This window comes from Tinamus guttatus, unplaced genomic scaffold, assembly GCF_059628265.1.
Source record: "Tinamus guttatus ecotype Peru unplaced genomic scaffold, ASM5962826v1 Tinamus_guttatus_pri_ptg000315l, whole genome shotgun sequence".
NCBI classification, from domain to species: domain Eukaryota; kingdom Metazoa; phylum Chordata; class Aves; order Tinamiformes; family Tinamidae; genus Tinamus; species Tinamus guttatus.
The window spans coordinates 1,584,251-1,610,493 of record NW_028288849.1 but is presented as its reverse complement, the minus strand read 5'-3'; the positions used below and the strand labels follow the sequence as shown (position 1 = coordinate 1,610,493).

At 36.3% G+C, this 26,243-nt stretch overlaps 1 protein-coding gene across 1 annotated transcript in view; it reads right to left on the bottom strand.

Moving 5' to 3' along the window:
• SEMA5A (semaphorin 5A) overlaps nucleotides 1-26,243 on the bottom strand; it is a 179,983-nt gene that overhangs the window by 74,838 nt on the left and 78,902 nt on the right. Inside the window, exons 8-11 of the mRNA XM_088528915.1 lie at nucleotides 24,619-24,904; nucleotides 22,328-22,463; nucleotides 19,808-20,012; nucleotides 3,118-3,325 (exon numbers count right to left, since the gene is read on the bottom strand). Of these exons, the coding sequence (XP_088385041.1) occupies nucleotides 3,118-3,325; nucleotides 19,808-20,012; nucleotides 22,328-22,463; nucleotides 24,619-24,904 (835 nt within the window). The remainder of the gene's footprint in view (nucleotides 1-3,117; nucleotides 3,326-19,807; nucleotides 20,013-22,327; nucleotides 22,464-24,618; nucleotides 24,905-26,243) is intronic.

The following is a 26,243-nucleotide window of genomic DNA, read 5'->3' as shown; positions in this document are numbered from 1 at the left end:
GTCAGCTATACTTTATGCTCGGTCTACCCAACTCTGAAGTACAGGGAGCTGGAGAATTTGTAGTGAGAACAGTTTATCCAGCAAATAGTGTTGTTGGTCTTTTGTAAAATTATGATAAGCATGGGTGAAAAGCAATATACCCAAGGTAATAACAGTCTGGTCAAATCAGAAACATTTTCTGTAAGGATAGCCATAGTAGGGCAACTAATATGCTGATGTCAGAGTGCCTTTTTGTTGCACAAAAAGCTTTCTGGTCAACTGTTTGCAATAATTCACATAAGACAAACTTTTTTTTTTTTTTTTTTCCCCCCCTCCTAACTGATTCTTGAAGATAGCAGCAGGACTTTCAAAATACTCAGCCATGGTCAGAGCTCTGATGGAGACACCTCCATGCAGATTGCCAGCCTAAATAAGTAAGAAATGGCAATTCATAAACAGTGAAAATAAACATTGCGGCATAAGGGCAACAACCCTAACCGAAGGCAGGATAATGGTCTCCGCTTGTGATATTCACTGCTGTCCCAGTATTAAAAGATACAATGAACTGTACTTAGAGCAGTAGAAAAAAAATTGAATTCCTTTTCAAATGTAAAATAATATTTTCAACTGCCTTTGATAACAGTGACTGCAGGAGCAAATGCCTACAAAAGGAAAAAAGGGATTATGAAGAGCTGAGCTGATGCTGGTAAAACAGGACTTAAATCACAGAGAATGTTCATCACAGGCTGGTTATCAACCAGAATACCTATCCCAGTTAAAAAAGTACTGGAGAAATAGACTTATAAGGAAATATTAGTGACCTGACAGTATAGCATATTAGAGTGACAATTAAGGGGACACAATAAACTTCTAATAAAGATGATAACGATGTGCTTTAGAATTTGGCACAGGAAGAAAAAAATAGACAATCAAGAAAGTTATCTTGACATTGAGATATTAGATTGTGGAATAGTCTACCTAACAGTAGGACCAAAATCACATTCTGAGGAAGACACACAATCTGAAACTTTTGCAATAAAGCTAAACAAAAAGATTAGAAAAGATTAGACTCTGAGCCCTCTGTCACTGACATAGAAAAACAGATGAGCTAGTACTTCTTCAGATTTTTGGCTTTTTTAAGGCTGTTATTTATATACAAGCATGCTCTATTTCTCAAAAATTATACGAAGCAGATATTAAAAACTACATATTGCCCTTGATCTGTGGAAGAAGCTCCAGTTTTATTGATGGAAGTTCAGTATATAGCCTTGGTGTAGCTGTACAGTCCAAAGCATGATAAATGTGAATAGATAAAATTAAAATAATCAAAACCAAAGAATCATAATGCTCCAAGGTAACTTGGAGTATTGGTATCTTAGTCTATCAATCTTTTTCCCTAGATAAGATTTTCCTCTAATTACCATTTGCTATAGTATAGAAGTAGCAGTTGGTAAGCAATAACAAGAATGAGTAATGCAATGCCTAAGTTTCAGGTTAGGTTTTTATCGTCTACTCAAATTCACAGCTCCAAGTAAAGTACCTACATTCTCTCCGCATGTACAGAACCAAACATCCTCCAAATCCAGCACGATGAGCCAGATCAAGTCAAAGGCAGCCTAATCAAGCCAAAAGTGGCAGGAGAAAGATGAAGAGTTATCTGAAGGGTTATCTGAAGTATCTCAGTTCCTAATGATGGATGTATGAGGAGGTGCCATATTTCATCTAGACTACAGGCCAAAATTTTCTCCTTCCTCACAAAATGGAAAGAGAGGAAGAGTGAGTTGGTGAACTTCTATTTACAATCCTTTTGGTGCAGTGAACACTTAGTTATTCCAAGCAAAATGATACAACTACAGGAGGTATGAGTGAGAATCCTCATGAGGAATAATTTAACTCCTTTGAGTAAGTCTGGTTGATGGAAGATAGCAATTCATATTCCTCTAGGCAGAGGAATAAATTATCAATGGAGCAAGATGGGACTTGCTCTTTCGTTCAGTAAAATGGGAACAGCACCGCTTCTTCCTTCTCTCAGTGCTTTGGTACAGGCCTGAATGCTCGGAGTTTTATACCTCATTAATACCATATGCATTGAGGTGTGCTGGATTTGGATGCGGCCTGGAGTTGCTTCAAGTGGAACGCAGGCTTGTTGCTAATACAGCACACCGAGCTATCGAGATCTTTGATTTTATCATTCCTATCATGTGCATAGACCCTAAGAAGATAAGGGATAACAACCAGTCCTGCAAAATACATCTGTATTCATAAACAGATGTATTCAAGAAAACACATTCAACATCTTGCACAACCAGAATGGCCATCTCACTGGGAGAAGGGAAGAGAGAAGCACAAGAATGTCATTAAACTTTTTCCCTTCTGATATACAGACATGCACATGTATACATACACACACACACAAGCACCTATGATGTCCTTCACATAACCAAATCATTAACCAAACCAAAAAGGGCTATGGTACCACCAAATATCCTGTTTCAACTAGCTACAAAAAAGAAAACTGAACCTTGTACCTGTAATAGATACAAAATCAGCCAGTAGTTTGATGTAGAGACTGGTCTACACTTTTCCTTAAATTTAGTTTTGCATGACTTTCAAATGGGGCTTTGAATCTCCTATCACTTCTATTTTAGCAGAAAAGAATTGGGAACAACTGACTTTTTTAAAGCAAAGATAACTCAGTGCTTCCGTATAAGAGATAGCATAAATGAAAAGGGCTTGTACATAATTTCCCCTTCTCCTAGTCCATCCAGATTTCTACAACAGAATCTGATCACCTGAAAATATCCTAAATTTATCTGTTAATTTTAGGCTTTAAATATATTACACCAGTAGCAATGTTGCACGTTATCAGATATTTATTTGCAATATAAACTATTTCCTGCTGTTTCATTTGTGCAATTCAAAGTCTGTATGATTGCATTTAAATACCAATATTTCTTGAGAGTCTCACCCTGTGCTAGTAAGCTAGTTTACTAAGAGAAGTCCTCAGAGGCTGTTTCGATGAGCAGTGTACATAGAGAGGCATGGCTGCAGAGTAGTAAATAATCTGCAACTACTTTGCCTTCCCGCTTTTGCTGCAAAGCACATTTTTCTCCAAGAAAGCTCAGCTATCCTCTATACCTGTATGTTTTGTAGAAGAGACATCTCTTCAGGGGCACCTTAACTACGTGCTCTTGCAGGCCCACAAACAGAACGCTCTGGCTGTGCAGGATCTGGAGACTCCTGATGGGTTCTCTCTGACTCGCTGGCAAGAGTTCAATTTCCTCGAGCAGGCAGCTGCTGGATGTTTGGTTCATTGGGGCAAGCACTTTCTTGATAGTGCCATAATCTGCAAAAGCAAGAAGAAAATTAGTGATTCTATTCAGTGCCCTTTAGAGAACCGTACTCCATTCTGGATGTTTTCAAAGAAGCTTAAGTTGTGGGGCATTAACTTGAGTTTTCAATGCTTACAGTGCAATCAAAAGGACCTGAAAATAATGAACATTTTTTATACAAGGCAAAAATGAAAAAGAAAAAAAAAGTTTATTAATGTAGGAAAAACTTCACATCAGTAGACAGCAGAAAATAAGCATTGCAAGTTTGGTTATTATGAATGCACATTCACAGAATATGTTTGTAAAATGGATTACTTGTTCCTTTTTTTTTTTAAACCAAATTTTAGTTGATGTTTAAAGCAATTTACAAAACAATGAAGTTTATTACTGCCTTAGTCTGTTTTAAAATTGCAAGTGTTAAAAACTCTGGGTTTTGAACATGTATAGTATTTAATGTGCAAGAATATATGCATGTCCTTCAAGTTGAGTTGTGAAACACCACAGTTCGGCAGCAATGTGGATCATACAGTAAAAGGGAGTAAAATCTCACCCAAGATCTACATCTGTCTCAATAGGCTCCCCTCCTCCTGATCCTCCATATTCTATCTCTGATTACCTGTCTAGTTGGCTTTGCTCACGAGACTATGATATCTGGGGAGGGTATGTAGTTTACAGCTTCCTCAAACGATACTCGACTAAAGTAAACCATTACAGCAGTATTTTCAAAATCAAAGCCAGGGATTTTGCTCCAGTGTTTCCAACTCTATCACAATCACAATATTATAAATACATACCATCCTCAAAAGTGTGGTCTATTCGGCACTGTTCATGCCACAGTTGTAAAGAAAAATAGAGAGAGCAGGGAAACAGATGAGTCTCACATACAAATCTGGGGCATTGACTTTTTCAGACCTGCCAGAATCCTTCAAGTGAATATTTACTTTATAATTACAATGCCTGTCCACTTCTGCCATGGAATAGCTACAGTGAAAGAAGAATAGTAAACACAGACCTTCCTAATGGATCTAACTTCATTGTCATGGATATAGTGAAAGCTCCAATTTCATCACAAATGTCAACGGTGAGTCCAACAGCTATTTAAGACCTTGAATGAATGGCATCTTCACATCCTGAGACTATGACTTGCTGGAACAGATCCAGACACCTGACAGCACTGGTTTCCACTGAGTATGACCACGTATATACAGAAGTAGCATGATGTTAACCAGACTGAGAAAATTAGGTAATCTTTTAACTTGCACTGCTGCACTTCTAAAGAGATCTGCAAAACCAGGAACTGCATGCTAGAAATCTAATCACTGTGAATGAAGATGATGATGAAGAAAAAAATCTATCAAAAATATTACTCTTTAATATATTGGAGTCCATTAAGAACTGAACTGAAAACCCAAGATGAGTCTGAAGATAGTAAGCTTTTAGATTACATAGCACATAACGAACAAGATGATAATTGGACCAAGTTAGAGAACAGTGTTCTCTAAAATTGAAAAGAAACATAAGTTTGATACATAAATGGTATAAAAATAGCCAGCAGAATGTTGCACTACAACAGTGTCATTGAAATCATAATTAAATTTGTGGTGACAATTGCAAAGGACAAGAGAAAATGAGCTCACAAATCAAATACTAAAAACAACAAATTAATAAACTTGGCTTTTTTTTTTCTCCCTACAAAAAATAAAAACACTCATAGAATCTGTAGCAACTTCTCACTATTGAAAAGAATGAACATTTACAAAAACTATTATGTTATACAAGACGTCTGATTTCTTCAAGTAAAGACATCTTTTACAAATCAGCAGGTGCAAGGCAGTATAGGAGGGTACGTACTTATTTAAAAGAAGGAAAAAAAATCTACCTGTTCCTTTTTAGTAGGGAAACAGTTTCAGTCTTAAGTCTTGCCATATTGGCCAGTGAAACAAAGTCTAACTAAATATTCACTGTAATATGCCATATAGCACTCTGACGATTGCAAGAAGCTTCACATTTTCAGGCTTTGGTCCTCATGCGGGACTTTAAACACCCTAATATCTTCTGGAAGGACAATAGAGCAAGGCATTAGCAATCCAGGAGGTCCCTGAAAAGCATCGATGACAACTTCTTAACACAGGTGACTGAGGAGCCAACAAAGGTTCGACGGACCTAATGCTTACAGGTGAGGAAGAACAAGACAGTGATATGAAAGCTGGGGGCAGTTTTGGCTGCAGCGACCATGAGAGGGTTAAGTTCAGGATCCTGTGGTGAGGTAGGAAGATCAAAAGCAGAATCCAAATACTAGATTTTAGGAAAGCAGACTCTGGCCACTTCAGGGACCTTCTTTGAAGAATTGCAGAGGACACTTCCCTGGAGAGAAGAGAGCAGGCTGACATTTAAGGATGATCATTGCCAGGTTCAAGAGTGGTCTATCCCAACAAGCAGAAAATGAAGCAAAGGGAGCAGAAGGCCTACATGGATGAACAAGGAGCAACTGACTGCACTCAGGTGGAAACAGGCACAGGCAGCCAAAGAGGAATACAGAGTCGCTGTCTGAGCATGCAGATCAGGAGAGCTAAAGTTTTCTAAGCAGTATGATTTACTAGCAAAAAAAAAAAAAAACCTTGTAAATTAGTGCCAGATATATCCTCAGGCCTTTTATGTGCTTCTATTTGTGACCTTACGTGTATTCCTGAACACTGGGTGTTTCTTTACATCTGAAATTCCATTGCTTGCACATATCAAGAAAAGTCAACAATCAGCAAAAGCCACTGCAAGTCATAAACTCAAAAATAGTCCATGTGAGAGGAACTACAAAAGGCCTATTAGGAGATTTGCACAATGCTCCCAGAAAACATTGTTTAGAAAATTGAGATGTCCAGTCTATCACAAAAAATAATTTAAGAAATGGAGAAACAGGTTAATACAAAGAAAAACAGCTGTCAAAAGAAGACACAAAAAATGGAGGCTAAAATTACACTTAGCATTTCAAGTGGCACTGTAATTGAGCCTGAGTAAGGTATAATCTACGCAAGAAACATGCTATTCTATGTATTTTATATGAAAACAGCCTAATTTTCCTCATTTATACCTGTCAGCATAATAATCAAATTTGTTGTTTTAAACAAAAGCTTTAAATTAACAGATGGACATCTGAAAAAACTATAGATTACATAGGTTTTCAACTTGCGTAATCTGAACACTTTTGATAATGGTATTTATTAACTGAGCTTTTTTCTCATACACTGCTTTTTGCATATTATTTGTTGGATTCAAAGTATTTGAGAAAATGAAAGCATTCAGACAATAAATCAATGTTTAAATGAAAAAAATGTGTCAGTGCTAAACTTGTATGTTTTATATATTCTCTGTATATAAGCAGGGCTTACATTCATCATATAACATTTGTATTCATTGTACAGCATGCAAACAGCAAAAAAGGATTAATATGGTCTTTTAGGCATAGTTCTTTCAGACAAATAAGCTGAGTAGTCAAACATAAAACTGTCGTACAGAAATACAGAACATGCAAAATGGAAAAAAAATAAATATAACAAAATAAACAAAAACTTGAAAGAAAACCCTATCACAAGAAGAACATGCATTTGTTTAACAGGGGAAGATTATTCTTCTGAAAATATTAGAGAGTATGAGAAAAATCACAGAAAAAAAGGCTCAGAACAGCTAGTGCAGCAGCTGGTTGTGCCTACAAAGGGATTTTGCAATCTCTGTAACATCAAAAGAGACAAACATGGCCCAAGTAGAATATGAGAGGATTTAAAATTTGTTGCTTTTTATAAAAGTAGTTTTAAAATTAGTTTTAATCATCACTAGTATATGGATAATTTAAATCGTTGCTATATCTATTTATTCAATATGGAGGTGGGATAGAATTTGATTTAAAGTAAGGGCATTTTTAGAAAATGAGAGTTGTAAATATTCTTTGTTACTTAATCTGTCTGTTACCTCCTGGTTTCTGAGGCACACTTGATACCCAGAAATAGGTTTTATCACACTACACCTGAAAGGACAAGTGAAGCTGAAAGGACTGAGCTTCAACACTTTCTCCTCTAAGAATTAACAATATATTCTTAGTAAGTGTACTACCTGTACCTATAACATATAATGACATAATGATAAGAAATAAAAAAGAACAGGTTGACTTTAAAATTCCTGTTTTGATATAGGGAGTTGTACCATAAAAATACAAACACATTTTAGAAGTATATTGATCAAATTTTATCCCATCTTCCAGAGAACCAAACCAACTATGAAGTCAAAAAAATCAAATAGGGAATGTTCATGATTCATCAAAGCATGAATTTCAAACTGGCAATCTTTATTTTCAGCGCTGTTTCAATGTGCTACCATTTTGTATTTCCATTTGAAACCAAACTATCATTTGAACAACCTGGCCAGTACCCTAGTTATTATGATGTTCTTTTTCAGGGATTCTAAAGTATTTTTCATTATAATAAAATACATCTGAGGTTATTTTTCAACTAGCATCAGACAACCAAAACTGGAGATTTGAAATTCAGTTTTGCAATCATGAAAGAGAATAAAAACTACGATAATTGCAGGCAGAATTTCAGCAAAAAAACACTTGCTATTATAGCTCATCATCATGATGAAGATGGTAACAAGACAATAGTGGATGTTAACAGAAACACAGATATAAAGCACTTTCACTAGTTTAAAAAGGCAATAGCATAATTGTAAAACAAAAGCTTTGAAACATGTTCTAGCTGGAAAAGCAAACCAAAAAAAGAATTTTGTTGCAATTTCCTGGGAAACATTGTTAGCTGCTATATTCTGCCTTAATAACATGGAGAGTTATTTTTAATCACTAAATAGGCTAAATAAAGTGTCTGATACTGTGCAAAATCATTTATTCACAGGAAATAGTTTGAAAATCAAAAGCTTAAGATGCTTTCTCAATTGTCTTAGCTTTCCTTACTTCATTGTAGGACCCTGCTTTCTGTTGGAGAAAAGTTGCATGTGCATTGTTGGAGCACTCCCAAATCACTTATTTCCTCATGGATGCTTAACTTCTGGCCTAACTGAAGTTCCCAGACCCAATTCCCTACTTTTTTGTTTGTTTGTTTTTGTAGTTCAAATGCAAAACAGCTTATAAGCCTACGCAATACTTATAGCTGAACCATTACAACATCATCAGAGCATCCAATGAAATTGAACTCTACGACACTGTTTAAAAACAGTTGACACTGACACTGTTTAAAAACAGTTCTAACCTACATCCTTTGGTGCATAAGAAATCTTTCAGTTTGTTCGTGTAAGACCTGAGCCCAGAACAGTGAAAACGTGGTGTTCTCAGATGTTTTGGGCCGACGTGTAGTAAATAAAATATCAGATCTTTTACAGTCCTAGGTCTGCTCCAGAAACAAAACCACAGATTTTTTTTATATGAATCCATTTTGAAACCAATCACTGTCTTTCCATGTCACTTTTCAAAAGGGCTTTGGATATCAGAGGCTGTTTATTTGCAATATTTGTAGAGAGTAAACACAAATCTAAGAAACCTAGGTCAAACTGGAGCACAGATTTTTTATAGCTTAAACGCTGTTGGAGGACTTCAAGCAAAAATACACTTACCAATGGTATGCAAATATTTTTAGCGAAAAGAAAAAAAAATCAACAAAAAAGACAGGAAAGAAAGACTACCAGATTTAAGGAAAAGCAACTTCTCAGCTAATTAATCAAAACTTCCTATCTACTGTCACTATGCTGTTTATGGCATCTTCACACGTATACATGCAGTTCTCTGGTGTCTTGACAAATAAAAAGAAAAAGGAAGTGTTAAAATAGTGTGTGTATGATTTCTACACATTTTAATAAAAGCTACATGCAAATTATTTAAAAACAGTTCTACCCTACACCCTTTGGTACATAACAGTTTTAAAGCACAGACAGTATTTAGCTTACTATCAGATTTAGCAGAGACAAGTATTTGGCATTTTCTATGGATAAAGTACTGACAGCACCACTTGAAAATAAAGAAAAGTCATAGATTAACATATTCTCTACTAGGTTAAGAAAAAAAAAAGCATCTTTCCAATCTGTTTTTTTTTTTTTCTCTCAATTTTCAGTTGTAATGAAAGCGCTTTGAAAAACAGTCTATGAAAAAACAAGGTTTGCAATATTTTAGATTTATCTCCTTTATCTTTGGCTTGAACTCTTTTTTTACTCCCTCTTTCCTATTATCTTTCCTATTATATTTCAAGTAAATGTTAATGAGCTTCGCAATACTGGAAATTAACTTGAATTAAAGCAGAAATAAGATACAGTGTTGATAGTGCCTGTTGGCAAGGAAGTATGATGGTGCCCAGGTTTTTCAGGGGGGAAATCATTTGAATTCATATTTAGATACTGAAAAGTCCAATTTTAGCCATAATGCCCTAGTGGCTATTCCAAGAGAAATTCGGTTGGACCTCTAACTAACGGAAATTTTGACTACATATCAACCTTCAAATGTATTTATTTTATGAAAGGAATACATATGGCCAATGATCTCTGCATGCAATTAGAACTGCTGCTTCAAAAGGTTTTTCTGAGTGGAAAGGAGCACAGATCCAGATACACATTTTTCTTAGCTAAGGAGCTTTCTTCAAACAAAAAATATGTTTTTGGTAGGACAGAAGGAATATGCAAGTTAATCATAGAATCACAGAATCCTTAAGGCTGGAAGAGACCTCTAGAGATCATCTAGTCCAAACCCCCTGCACACGTAGGGTCACCTAAAGCAATGGCAAATACTGTCCAACAATGAACAAAATAAAGACAAAATAATGTAACATTGCCACATTTTCTTGAAAATATTCAGATTATTTGTTCATTGAAGATTAGCTCCCATTCATCCAAACAGAAATTAATTCTGAATTCTAAAATATAAGGAATTTGGAATACTCGTGTCAAACGAATTTGGGAAAACTACCACCTCAATCTTCTATCTTTCTCAGAAAAAGCACTTTCTCAGAGAAAAACACCAAGAACATATTCAATTTTCAACTGAATCAGCAAAAATTTCTGCTAGCAGCTGTCATGAAAATGTTAAATATTATATTTTATATATTTTAATGCAGATAAGATCTACTGCACCTCAAAATACAATAGGTTGTAAGCTTGTATTAAGATTGTAAGTTTATATTAAGGATTCCACTAAGAATGTTTCTTGGAGAGCAGCAGCACCAGTAAGGGAGCATCACCAACCCCCTTCCTCCTTACTTTAACATCCTGCAAACAGAGGCATCTTTCATGTCCTCAGGCAACTTCTGGGAGTATTTAACCTCCTTATATAAAAAGCCTTTGGAAAAATAGCATAGTAGTCCCTCCACCCAGGATGGGAACCAAGACATTGCCTTTCTAGTTGAATTCTCTACCTGTTTGGTTGGAGAGCTGTGCTCCTTCTCTCTGACCAAATGAGTCCTGGGCTCTTCTGCAGGTTAAAACCTCTTCAGACAGTGGAAGCAAGAGGCTGCTCCATGTCCAGAGTAACCATTTATCTAGTGGATAAATCGGAGGGAGTCATCTAAATGACTCCTTAACAAGGAGGTGGAAGAGATGTCTTTAAACTCGTACTTCACAGCCAAAATAAACTGCACATATTCTATGTCTTTAAACATAGTTACTCTATTCGAAAATAGCAGATACTACCAACATGCACATCACCTGTGAGTATTTACTGTGAGGATATTTTTACTAAAAAGCCCAAATACTTTTTTAGGTCTCAAATATTTTGGTCTATGGCATATAAATTCTTTTCTAAATCAGAGTATTATCACAAGAAACAAGCTTATAAGGAATGCTCTTGTTTAGACTCAAACCCCATGATCTGAAAGCCAAATAAAGCCAGGCATGAGCTACACGTGAATAACACATATTCTACAGAATCCCTATTTGACAATGTATTGTAATCGCTCCTTTACTGGTTGGCAACGTTAATTTTTTCCTGAACTAAAAAATTTACATGCACATCCAACACCTAACACCCTGCGGTAAAGCAGACATAAGTCATATGAATTCTAAAGGTACAAAACGGCAAACATTACCTCTATCAAGGTATGCATAACTTTGGTCATGTAGATTTTGAAACGAAAAAGAAATACAAGTTGGAACCGAATAAGACAACTACACTGAAATAAACCTGAAAAGCCTACATTTCCAGAAGCTCAGAAACCTGGGAATAGCAAGAAGAGAGAGCACTTACAGTTTAGGAGTGGCCTGAAAAAAAGGTTTAATAATTGCTACCACTGGACTTCCCAAATAGTGGAGATGAGCATCTTTGAAGAAATGTGCAACCTCAGTCTGAAGTAGCAGAGCAGATAATAAACAATGACAGTTAATTGCAAGAAAAACTGGTTCCTCTGATTTAGGGCTTGTTACCTGACACAGCCCTCCAGTGAAGAATGCCACACTGTACACAAAGGATAATATTACTATAGACTACAGACCCTGGCTCACTGACAGTCTCCCAAAGTTGATATATATTAACTCTGATTGGATCTGGCTGGACAAGGAGTGCTTATTGCTGCTATTACTTTTTATTGCCTTCCATTTGTGCCACCACAATAATAAATACCTACTGCTATCTAAAGCACATTATGAATATGATAGCATTTTCCCACTGGAAAAATCTGCCAGTGCCCAGATCAAAAAAGCACTTAAATGCATAATAAATCTTGTCTGATTTCTTAACTGAGTCATATGTGGCTGTTTTCACCAGAAATGTCAGAAAGGCACCTAACTACTGTACCAATCCCAAAGTATCGTCACCTTGGCTCACTTGAACGCCTCAGTGACTCTTCTTATCCTCTCCACCTTAGGCCCACCGCACACGCCTCTACACCTCAGCTCCCAGTGAGCCAAATCCAGTCCATATTTATTGAAAACAAGTCACGCCAGGAGCAATTTCACCAGGAAGCACAACAACAGCTTTTTCAGAAATAGAGAAGGAAGGACTGCTGCTGTCATTCATTTTTTATATTACATAACTTGAAGGAGTAAATGGAAAAGGGACATATACAAAGCTGAATGAACCTAGGATTCCTTCCAAAGGAGATGGTCATCTCCCAACTCTGAAATTAAAGAAGTGAGAACCATAGTATATAATACTTAAATTATATTCTTTATATAATAGTCTAGGTGTTTGAGCATGTGGCAATGATCTGGACAGCCGACCCAGTCTTGTGCTTCAGGTTTTCTTTTCTTTCTCCTAGACAAGTGATTTCACCACCAAATTGATTGTGGTCACTCCTATTCTTCCTGAAGTTGTGCAGCTATGCAACAAATTGTCAAGAGTCATAGAATGAGAAATAAAAATAATAAAGGAATTAAAAAGAAGAAGAATTAATCTGTTGGCAAGCGAGTCTGCTCCAAATGCTGTTTCTAACCCTGCAAAGATCTGGTAAAGAAAAAAGCATATGGGATCTATCTATCTTTTTGTGAATCTGCCCGCAGGTTATGTGACTCCTCACATACAGGCCACTGCATTGGGAATAACACTTTCTTACATTATGGTGAGTCTTCCAAATCACAAAACAGAATAAGAAAGATGTATTTTTATTGAGAAGTTCTGTTACTGATTAGGATGCAGCATGTTCTATGCGCAGAGCTGGGTACAAACACATTCACAAATACCATTGTGAAAAAAGTCCCAATGATTACTAGTGGCACTGCCTGCATTAGCTCAGTCACCAACATTTGGATTCATTGAGGTTTATTGGAAAAAACATTGCAGAATGAAGGTGGACATAAACATCAACAAATCATGAATTTACAGTTGGTTCAAAAGTCAAACTTCCCCCAGCATAGATAATGCTAATTCCACTGTTTTCAAAATTAGAACTGAGTTCTGTTGACTAGCACGGAATCCTTAGCTCTGAAGGATTATCTCTAAAGCAGGAACACCAGTAAATGCCACGTCAGAGCTGGAATATAGCAAATGAGTGTGTGAGTTAGCAGGCATGGTTTCCCTGCAAGAAGAAGAGGCAATAATCCCTTCAAAATTAGAAAGGAAGAAGGAAAGGCATTTTGGTAATTCTACCTTTACAAAGTAGTCAGGCATGATTTGAACATGAACTGTTAGCAGGACAAGAGGTCTTGTCTCTTTTTAATGGAAGGCGGTGACATAAAATCTTTCCCCTTTCTAGCCAGCATACCTGTCTTGCTAACATATATTTTCTGACTTTCAGAAGTTCACACACCATATAAGTTCTTTGGACATGTATTTACATTCTTTGGCCAATAGAACTAGAGAATTATAAAGAAATAATGATAACCTGTGAAGAGAAAAAAAAATTTTCTACTTTATTTGTCCCATGAGAGAACAGCTGAAAATACCATCTACTTGCAGCAACAGATTCACAAACATGCTAGCTAAAATACGAACAAATTATCCAAGCAAATGTGAAAAATGAACTAATCAAAATCATAACCTATGTACAGGTTGATCATAACAACAAAAAAGTTTAAAAATGAGTGGTGGTTAATTTGTGAAATGAATAAAGAGCTATGATTCTCACACATAAATTGCTGTCAACGAATAATTTAAGGTCTCCTGTTAGTGGAGGTCCATTTATCAAGGAATCTCTTTAGCAGTACAACTTGAGCTTGCAGAATAACATCTCTATATTAAATGATAGAGTCGAGGGAAATCAGTACTACTGGAGACTTAAAATTCTGGATTTGATTCTCCAGAGCCCTGTACTACTACTTATAATTACACAGACTGTGCTGCAGACATGACTGTTCTCATCTGGTAGTATTTTAAAGCCACTTTACCCATCACAGCTGACAAAATACACCAGATTGGCCTTTTGGTGCTTAAATTGCAACAGCTAAGGTTTAGACTACCCTTCTTTATTTTTAAGATGCATTACATACGGAAAATAACAGAAATATTCTAGGAGTATATAACAAGACCTAGATATTAAATCACTTCATACCCTTTAAAACATTGAAAAACATTATCAAAAAATAGAAAACAATGCTAAATTTTTATCAATTACGGAAGTTTACATACCAGGTTGTAACACGTAATTTCTGGGAAGGAGAAAGGCTGGCTATAATGTATTTTTAAAAGGTATAATACCTAACAGCTCAGGACTTGCCACTGATATCTTCGATACCATCAACTCAAGTTGTAGCGAAAGCGTGCTCAGGCTCCCCCAGCCTCATCAGAAATTGGAGCATGTCCAGCTTTTATGTCCAGCAGGGCTGGTCACCAACAATCTTTCCTCTTTCCGTGTCTATATTTGTATCCAGCAAAAAAGGCCAGCCACATCAGCCCTGGACCACATTAGCTTCACTAAAGGCTAAAAACTTTCCACTTTGTCATTATCCCTCAGCAGTACTCCGGGGGACATAATTTAGCTCTGTACATTTACTGTAAAGCACTCATGAGAAAAAGTTATAGTTTGGGGAGTACTTCAAACACAGCAAGTGACCCACATGTGCCTTTTGAAACTGTATTCAAATAGATTCTGGTGGGAAAAAAAAATGTTTCCACATTAAGTTTAATATAAGAATGACACTTACCCTTTGAATTTCCCCAATTCTATTGGGAAACAAAAATCTAATCAAAACCTGATGTAAATGCAGGCATGATTAGCACATTAGCATAAATCCCAGAGTGAACATTAGACTCTTGAAGGCAAACTGATGCAACTCTTTTAAAGCTTTGCAGGAAACTGTTTCCTGCAAATAATGTTATTAAGATAAACAGTTTACTCATTCATATGCTAAGGTTTCCCTTTATCAATGTAGTGGTCACTGTGAGAGGAGTAGAGAATAAAATTATTAATATTGATGATTTCTGCCTTTTTTTTTTCAAAAAGAAGTTCAAATCACATTGTGGCTGTTATGACCAGTGTCCTCAATGTGCACCATTCAAAGACAGTAGAGCAAATGGCGACTGTATTCATTTCAAGTCTCAGAAAAGATTCTTTGAAAGAAGGACCTAAAGGCCTCTGTCTAAAAAGGATACATAAAAAGGTCAGAAGGGTACGGTGTTACAGAGAAGTAGTTTTAAAAACATTGCCAGGTTGCTTTACAGCTGTGTAAAGGCGCAGTATGCCTTTGTGAAGGACAGGTGTACCCAAAGAAAAAAAAAACAAACAAAAAATACACGAAGTCAATAGTTTTAAAGGGACTGTTGCCTGCCATAGTGTAGATGCCCCATTATTTGTCTGCCCTCTGATCTTCCCTCCTGTTCTGCTCTTGAATCAGAAAAAACTAATACACAGAAATAGCCTAAGTTGCACTTTTCCAAGTCAGGACTATTTCATCCATTAGTATTATTGTATTTATATTGTACAGATTTCAGAATAAAAAGGTGCTTCTCAAATCAAGAGGAAAGGTCTAGAGCTTTTTTTCTACAGAAATTACCTCCCAATTACTTCCAATGACCTCATCACTCTTGACACACTCTGGTCAGACACAGCAGCCACTTAGGAAAATTGCAGACAATTTAAGCTTTGTCGTTCTCTTCACTAGGTATGAAATGCATATAGGTATTTTTTTTTTGCATTTTAACATTCACAGCATAACATATATTTTAACATTCATAGCTTCACACTTACTGCATGTATTATGACATTATGCACATTAAATAGTGGAAGATGTGCCCTTTGATCAAAACCTGCAGACTCTTCCAGGAAAATGACAATATTTCATCCAGCATTATTTAGCAAGAAAACCACCTGCAACATATGCATATATACTTATTTATTCTTTTTTTTAACCACTTAGGTTGTTTCAGAGCAGAAAGTGCAGAGTATTGATTATATAAATGGAAATAAAAAGATAGAACCTCAACAAAAAGTAGAGTGGAATCAAAGCTTGCACTAACTTGCATAACTGGCTGCTCTCTGGATGATGACCCACAGCACCAAGGCTTCATTAACAAATACTAAAACTGTGTAATACTCCTGCTAGGGGCAACTGTGGGAAAAATCCATCTGTATGCTCAAAAAGTGCTGTGTGGTTTTTTTCATCAATCTTTGCATTGCTACCTTAGCTATAAGGTCTTAAGGGAGGGGAAAGAAAAATGTTTCCTGGAACTCCTTGGAAAGGGAAGTTTAAAAACTGCTGCAGCACACTCAAATCATCTTTAAGCCTCAAATCACCACTGGCTTAACCATATAAAATTCAGGTTCAGTTCAGAGAAACATCCGCTTTTTCAGTGAAAAACAATTTAGCCACCAATAAACTTCTCTTGAGCTCTCAATTTCCTCTTGCCAGGTTAACCACAGCCTAATGTCTAACTTCAATACCCTAATCACTAAACACTAGATCCCCATAACCATGACCCACCACTGGGCACAGCCTCTGCTTACTGAGGCTGAAGAATAGAGGTGGGAGCTTTCCACCAAGTCATTTCTTCAGTATGATCTTCAGTTTTTTGTTTTTTTTTTTTTTTTCCCCCTCTGGGTAGTGCAAACATCATTTTTTTCTGTACTCTCAAGAACTCTCAGTTTTAAAAACCAGCAACCAGAAACTGTTTTTGGAAGGTTCTCGTGCTAGGTGGCATAACTACAAATGGTCTTATTTATTCTAGAAAATCAATGCATTCTGTAGCTGCCTTTTATACAAAAGTCAGCTGGTGTATATTTTCTCAAGATTTTTGGAGTATATGTTCTAAAGATTTTGCTCAAGGGAACCTGTTTTCTGAAAAAATACCACGGAAACCTTTTTCTATTGACAAAGTTTTTAACTAGAAAACACAACAAGGGTGAAGAAGGTATAAAATTGAAAGAAAGAAAGAAAGAAGGAAAATGCAGAAAAGGGAAAGCGATTGAAAATATGACATATACAGCAGCCTTTTCTTTGCCCCCCCCCCCCTTTTTTTCTTTTTTCCTAATGAGAAGAAGGTTTTTAAAGTTGAAAAGTTGACAGAAAAAATGAATTTTGCTCTAGTCAATTCTACTGCTAACCTGTTATTAGAGACGACTTTTTAATTCACAGCTTCTATGAATGTTTTCTTTGACTTTCCTTTCTGAATCATTGAGAATTGCTATCCTTCCTAAAGTCAAGAGCACTGTTCTTGTTCAAAGCAAGGTAAATCTGCAGGAATTCATATATCACTTCATTCTGCACTAGAAGTCAGTACAGTGAAAGATTAAGATGCATTTCCAAATTAGTTAAAAACCTTTCTGATACCAGCAAAAGTTGCTAAATTCCAACATATCGGACTCTTCTAGCAGACCTATGACTTGGCAGAGGTTTAAAAAATGTGAGGGCTGTTGACACAGCATTTTAATTCGTTTGTTTGCTTATTTCCATTCTCTCCTAAAATAACGTTATCTATTTTAAGGATTTAATAAACTGTGCATAAGAGAAGGAAAGAGAGAATGTTTTCTTAACTACTGCCCCTCTGCTTCAAAGAATGAGGATTTTGCCTCAGACACCAATGACTGCATTCAACCCAATCTATATGCTTACTTTCCCAAGAAATCAGCTCATCTCATTTTCAGAGACATTTTTTGCAAGAATGCTATAATGAATTGTAGCTGCACATGTTACACAGAGTACATCCTGCACAGAACAGAGGTTGGATCCATCCTGCTTTATTCCAATAGGTGCTTACTACCAGCATTTATCTCACAGCTGAACATGCTTTCCTTTTGGCACAAGTAATACAATAACATCTACTATCACAGGGTTCCGTAAACATGAAATTTAACCCCATGGCTTTCTGCATTGCATGGGCACATCACAGAGGCAGAGAATCACAGCATAATTCTGGTCCAAAGGGACAGCAGGAGGTCTCAGGCCCAACCTCATTATGCCATCAGACCAGGTTTCTGTCTATTCTTGAAAACCAATAAGGATAGAAACCTGTGTCTCTTCTACAGCAAGAAAGAAACATAAAAAGAACCTAGAACTTTTACTGAACACAATTTATTAATGAACCATGAAACCTAAAATTTTGGCTCCTTATTCCTTTAATCATCCTTTAATCAAATGTAATAGGAAACATGGGAAGCTAAAATAATCAGATTTATGAAAAACCGCATCATTATAGGTGCTATTAAAATGTAAATGTTCCACAATGCCAGTGTCTTCATATATGAAGCCAATTCAATACATGCTTCTGTAATTCAGTTTGTTACAATTCTGCAATATAAACAGCTATCTGTAAAGGCACAATTTCAGACAAAATGACATAATTTTCCAGCTAGCATGTTGTTTTGCTTATAGCTGGCCTAATTCCAGCACAGCCTAAACCTATTAAAAACTATTGAAGTTATTAAAACCAATTAAAACCTATTTTACTGCCTATCTTTCAAGGAGCGTAATTAGAAAGCTTTATCCACCAAGATAACAGCCCAGGAAATACTGTCTCACCCACATATAGTAAGTTACCATAAAATTTATTCAGACTCAAAAAGAAGCAGTCTTCTATCAGAAACGAGTAACACACTTTCAAAAGAAAATCAAATCATATATTGAAGCACAACACACATTTTCTCAGTTTCTTTAAACAATAAGTTATGGAAGAGGCAATTTTCATTAATAAATGATAACTTCAGCAACCAAAATGACTTATCCAGTTTCTATTGAACTGATGATATTTTTGAGAATGACTTCACTGACTGCAAGATTAAATCAATAGCTGCGCAGGGTTCTTTTCCTGTTGCTAATCAAGATTTTTCTCCCCTAAATTCACCATGGGTGTTGTCTAGCCACCTTGAGACAAAAATACGTGCATTAGCAAACCATTGCTTACATGAGTTATCCTCCAGCAAGGTGCAGGGGATTAAGTATTTGGGAATGACCTTCAGATTTTTGCCACAAGACCCTACACCTGTTGCTCCAGCTTGTCAGTTAGGGACATTCATGTCTATAAAAGTAGTTCATGGAAACCCTCAGTATTTTTTTAAAGTTTCATTGAAATTTTGAACCAAGTAATAGCTGAAGAAAGTAATACTTATAACCAAGGAAAAGTTATCTAGAGGGCTATTTTTCATCCATCGCTAAACTTACAAATAAAAGGACAAATAATAATGTAGGGTAAAAATGTGTAAGAATGGAGGACAAAGTGAGATAAAAAGGAAATGTAACAAATGTGTGAATAGAAGGCAGAGAAATAGCAATAGGAATGACTGTATTTGCTATTTGTAGATTTTCTTCAATCTCAAAGTATTCTAAAGCATCTTACGAACCCTGGATGAGATCACGCTCCATAAGAAGAAGAAAAATGAAGACACAGAGGAACTCAGTGAATTCCAGTTTATGCATTTGCCAGGCTTGTGCTCCCATAAGAGCATGTCGGCTGCTTCCCTTCCAAAGCATGGAGGGCACGGAGACCAATATTACAGTTCACAATATAAACAAACACTTAGCAAAATGCCCATCTATCCTCTTGACAGAGGAAAGACAGAATTATCACTGCTAGGGAGGAAAAACTTGCTTTAGGTGTTATGCAGAGTGCAGAACCAACTCACACACTGTTTCAATGCTCTGCAACACAGCCCTCATACCTGTGGCAAGGTAGATGATATGGAAAAGCATGTCCTTGCCCTGCACCACATCCACCACCACGTGGGAGAATCGACTATTGTCTTCCATGAAGTACGGGATGGGAGTAACAGGTTGGACCACCTCATGCATTAAGAAGAATTTTTGAGCATCCTGAAGATTTCTCTCAGTCAAATTGGCATACAAACCCTGGTCCATGGTGCCACACTGTAAACATGGGGAAATAACATTACTATACTTGATAGCAACAGATTTGCTCTCTAATTTACAGTAAAAGAAAATAAATACCAACAGTATATCTTGCAGTGATATTACAGTATTCCAAATTCAGGTCTCATTTTGAAACCAACCAGATTGTCTACAAAGCAACTGAGAAGTCCCCCCCACTGCCTTCCTGATGCAGGGAGAAAAACTATCAGCCAGCAAACTGCAGATATTTTTCCAGCTGGATTTCTTTACAATTTTACACTCAGCACTAAAGACATGACAATTTTTCAGAGAACATCTCATGTCTTACTACAGCCAGGGATTGAAATCCCAGGTTAAAACGTGCCGTACAGTCTGTAAGCTTTTTCATGTTCATTAAGCCAAAAATTGATGGTGTGGAGTTCTAACTATAAAGCGTTGTCCACAGTAAATATATATTTACTTTAGAACTGACTGTACTAGATAATAGAAAATTGTACTAATTTCTAAAAGGAGGACACTCAGTAATTGCGAGCACAAACTCCAAGCACAAATAAAACAAAGTATTTGTCACCTAATTTGGCATCTTCACATTTAAGATTTCAGCTATGTAGAAGATGCTAAGAGTGCGTCATGTGAACAGGTAAAACCGCTGACACTTCTAGGCTATTGTATCAGGAAAGTAAGACAGGACCTCAGAGCTTCATCAAATAAGTTAGGGATATGAAAGACATGCAAAAGACATATATTTTCACCGTGTTTTACTTGCTTGTTATGATGCTTCTGCATCATAAATGATGTTATGAATCATAGCACAAACTAAATGCAATGTTTAAAGCCTTGTCACTTATTTTGGAGTAACATTGCCACGTTTTCAGCCAAAGACTAAATGATAAATTCAAATCCACAAATGTTAAGAAAAATTCAAATTAATAACTTTACAATGAGACATCAAAAATTCCTCCAATTTTCACAAACTGGAGAATAAAGAGGGAGAAAATAGTTAGGCAGGAGAGCATTACCTGTTCCTTGGGACCCAAGCACATCAGTCAGGAAAAAAAAATAAAATAAAAAAATAAAAAATATGCACAAGCCTTTCTTCAGGCATCTTCCTCCACAAATGTAGTCTCACTCTGACTCTCTTGCTACCAACTCTTCTGGCAATACAAATTTTACTACGATATATACAAATCTATAGACAAATATAGCCTGTTTTTGCAACAGAGCTTGCATAAATGGTTTTCTCTCACTTGGGCATAAGACAAAACACTGTTTAGAAAAGATAGAAGGGCTCTGGCCTGTAATTCGGAGCAGATTCAGTGCTTTATTCTCTTTTGTTTGCATAAACCACAAAAGCCCTAAAGAAAGTTGAAACTACTGGCAAATCCCCTGCGGGAGACTGGGTTTCACGCCTGCAAAGATCTCATGACCCTTCCAATAGGGGAGGCAAAGCCGCTACAGGATTCACTGCTATAAGGCTGCTGAACTTAAGAAAGTGCCCAGTGATGAAGAGGGCATGGAAGAATGACCTCCACTTAAGCGTTTTAATGGAAAGTTATTGTTGTTAACTAAATTCATGTTTCTCTTTCTATTTCTCTTGTTTGAACCACTCTCTCACGAACGCTTTCCTGGTAGGAGGGATGACTGTGCAGCAGAAAAAAAAAACACACACACACCCCTCCTTGAGACATCCTCTCCTTGTAGAAAGTTATCCTGACTGACCCACCTTGGACTAATCAGTTTTACGCTGTCAGCCAGCTTCAGAAGACAAAACACTCAAGAGGCTGACAGGTTCAAATGAGGGGCACATTGTTCCACAAATCCTTCTAATCAGGTTCTTTCAAGGAGTGCAGGCAAATCTGCAATTTACCAACTCCTACACTTCTTTTTTTGCTTGTTGGGAGTCCTTTTTTTTTTTTTTTTTTTTTCTCTCCTGTGTCAAAGAGGGTTCCTTTCCAAACCCTAACATCCTAACAACACAAATAAAACATAAAAGAGAAAAGACGGTTGATTACTCTTCAGCCAGGAGTCAACGTTACTTTGGCATATGACTATAATACTGTTTCATTTTGACAGAAGATCAAAGTTGAACCTTTATATTTTTACCCTTCAAAGCACATCTGCTTTTCAAACCACACAGTGTCGTGGAAGGGTAAAATTAAGTGTGATTAAGTATGACAAAACAAAATTGGGAGATCTCCTAGGGCTTTTTTTTTTTTTTTTTTTTGTCATTTTAGGCTGTAAGACTGTGGTATCCTGGAGTTGTTAACTATAAACCATATGACATTCTGAAGAAAACTCATGTAAACTACTGTTCAACCCCCACATACTTGTACCTGAAAATTAGGGTTTGGATTGGGATACGGAAGCCAAGCAGAGCGAGAGTTTTCCTGGTATTTGAAGGGTCCATTAAAGGCCTGAGTTATGGCACTCAGGTTGAAAACACAAACTGCTGAGGCTGCTATGCTGTTCCTGAAAGATAAATACAAACATTAACTTAATTAACAACATTAAGTAGTCCATTTACTGAAAACATATATATACACACATATGTGTGTGTGTGTGTGTGTCAATATTTTCTCTTGTTAACTCTCCCATCCTTCAAGTAATTAGCAAAATGCATATGATAAACCAAAAGATGATATCTTAGGGAAATGATGTCTGATTTAGGCAGAGAGTTTGGACACAAAATTTTTGTCACCTTTGCCAAGTATCTGGCAGTTGGAGAAATTCAGAATTTCTTTCCTTCTGCTACTGTTCTCATCCCACAAGGCCACATTTTACTCCCACACGTAATCATATGCATCAAGAACATCTTTCTTCCAGTTCCAAAGTTGATGAGATTATTCTCAGAAGTCATTAATATTTATTTATACAATCAGCTGAATACGGAGTGTAAGGCTTGTTGACTCATGATGTGTCCCTAGACCCTATGGAAGCTGGGTAAGACATCAGAGCAAAAAAAAAAAAAAAAATCTTCCAAACAACCTTGTGCAGCAATATAAGGACACAAGTCCTAGGAGAAAATAACCTGGACTACATACTTTATAAGATCACCGGTTAGAGAAATAAGCAGTTGCCAAGCAAAACAATTTCCTGCTCTGGTGTTCAAAATCTGTTAGATGACAGTAAAGTAATTCTGCGTGGTGTAAATAATACAATCAAGTGACTGCGGGAACGTTTAATACGGAAACGTTACTTTGTGAGCAAATTAAACTTCAAAAACCTGCAGTATTTAGGAGCTCTAAAATGTATATAGAAAAAAACTCTCAACAGATCTAAAGAAGCTAAAATATGATCAGCTAGCAATACATTAAAGCCTGAAATAATTCTTTTACAACACATGTGGCACAGAAATGAGCTTCTGCATTATTCTTTTCCAAAACACGAGACAAAGGAATGAAGAGCGAAGGTTCAGGCAGCTGCACAAATTTCCATTGCAAGTAAGACTGCAGACATTACAAAGGGCTTTAGAAGGCCTGCTATTGACACTCCAAATAGATGGAAAGGAAAAATAACCCTCGGGAATCAAATCTACCAAAAACTGAAGACAGTAAGGCAGTATGAACCTAATAGCAAGACAAAAGACTGATTTGTCACTCCAAAATCAGAAGTTAATAATGTTAATAATTATTACAGAATCAGTTAACATTGGATTTGATAAAGCCTTGCCTATACAAACTATAATTGAAGTTCATTCATGTGATTAACAATATGAACATTTTCTTGAATTTCCTGAATTTCCTTAAAGGACCTGTGCTTAGAAATCTTCTGATGGTCTGAAAGAAGAATGCTGCTGGATTTAACAGACAGCTACAGTTAGTTATGGGCCTGGTTTTGGTCTGACTCTATATCTCTATTGACAGAAAAGGTGTTGGCTGCGGAATTTTCCCAAACAAAGTGATTTACAGAATATCAAACAATTATTGGAGGAACAATTTTATAAAGAACTTTTTTTTTCCTAAAAATTAAGCTACTCCTGATATTAAGTTCAGAGTGTAGGAGTGTCTATGTCCATAACGCTTTAATGTTAATCAAAAGTTAAATTTTAAAATTGAACTTTACATTTTAGAATTTTACCATGTTGACATAACAACTTCAGTTGAAATTAAGATTAAAGAAGATTAAAAATGGAGTTTGACTCTCAGATGACTGTAGGATATGTGAGGGATACTTAAGATATTTGGGATACTTAAGAGCACCTCTCACATTCTCTTGAGATAGGTGAGCATGACATGTTTGAAATTGTAGGACTGACATGATCCAATTATGAAATATTATCATAATTACAATTACATACTTATTTATAATAATATATGAAATTGATAACCATACATCTAGAATAACATACAAAAAAATACGAGAAAATAGCCTTTAACACAACCATGCCCTTGCTGTAAGGAAATATTAAGAATTTTTCTTTTTTTTGCATGCCTTCAACAATCTAATGCAGAGCATTTGGAAATGATGGGAGTTCAAAAAGGAGAGGGGACTGGAGAAAGCAGTTGTTTGAATTTATAATGTCTACTTTGTATCTTTTTGATCTACAGAAAGATTTAGCTAAAAAGCTTTAATTTTTACTGTTATAAATCTTAAGAAAATAAAACGTGTCATGGAATTTACTTACACATTAGTGGTAAAAATCCCATAGATCAAGTCCAATTCTGGCAGGAAGAAAGTGCTCTGTAGTTCGTTGTAGTAAAACGGAATTTCTCCCGGGCGAGAGCAGTTGAGACGAGCTTTCATGAAGGTAGTCCACGTGTCCTCCAGCACAAACTTGCCACCGATATCGTTTTTACACACCCGAGCGGCACGAGAGAAGACTGTTTTCCCACAGTCATGCTCCACCGCGTTCTCCCGAAAGAAGAAGTAGGTAAAGTTCCCAATGTCATAAGACGACACAAAATTTGGCTCTGAAAATAGTCAAATAAAAAATTATGCAGTGTGTCCCACTGACGTAAGTGGTCATATTAACATGACAGTTAGGTTCAACTTCAGGCATTCATACAACATAAGAGACTTATTGGATGTGTTAATCTGATTTTGCTTTGCCACTACTCCTTTATTTCAGATTAACAGAATAACCAACCACTGCATATGACTAAGAGTGTGCCCAGTCACTTAAATAAGGAGCGACTTCTCAGCTGGCATCTGACAGTAAAGCAACCACACTTCAGTCCTATCTCATTTAAAATTTTTGATAGTTTTATGTTTTGAAAAATACGAAAGAAAAGTGATGGTGATGCATCATTTTTTTGGATATAAAAATTATTATACAGAACACACACACAAAATATAGAGCCTGTACACACACACACACACACACCAAAAAGGCCATGAAAAGACAGATATTTCTTAAAAGTAAAAATGGGAAACAACAGATAATAAGTTGATATCCTATTTCCTATAAGGATTACTAAAACTAAAGAGTTCATGAATGTAAGAGAGAATGACAACTTGATGAGTTCTCAAATGAAAAGCAAGTTAAATAAATGAACATGTAATACAGCAGAGGGGTCATGATAAAACACTATTTTCCCTGCAAAACTAGCATTTTTCTTTTCATTCCAAATTTTATTATTCTAACATACAAAAGGTCGGCAACTCAACCTGAATTAATTATGCTTATCCTCTGTAATACAAAGGGTCAAAGGAATTTATTAGCATTTCACATGTAACATTTATTAGCAGAAGAAACATGTCTTAACAGCACCGTTTTATTGAAAAAGCTGCTGTAACTGAATCAAACTTTTCCTAGGAACACATGAGATGTGTCAAAACATGGTGGGGAAACTAGGTTACCAATTTACCTAGTTTTCCTTGAGCTTGTCTGTAACCCACTCCATTTTTCTGGAACTCAGCTCCCCCAAAGGATTTACCTGGGAGTTGGCACCCAAGGGGCTTTGCAGTAAAATCCCAAAGAAAGAACGGTTTGACAAGATGGGTGGTGGCAAGAAAGACAAATTTACGCTAATTAGTAACGGTTTCCCTAACGGAACCTCACCTCTTCATTCCACGTGTATGTAAAATTTTCATTACAATAGGAATTTTGCTTCAAAGGCTTCAAAAACCTTTCAACTTAATTATTTGAGCTTACAGAACTGTAGAAATAATTCTTAGCTGCTCACGTGTTCCCATTCTTTTAAATATAAAATGTAATACTGTTACATATATACATCTTGAACACTGAAAGTAGAGGAAGCTGAAACAAAAACCTTACTTTTTAACTCTGTTAAAATTTTCTTCTGTAAA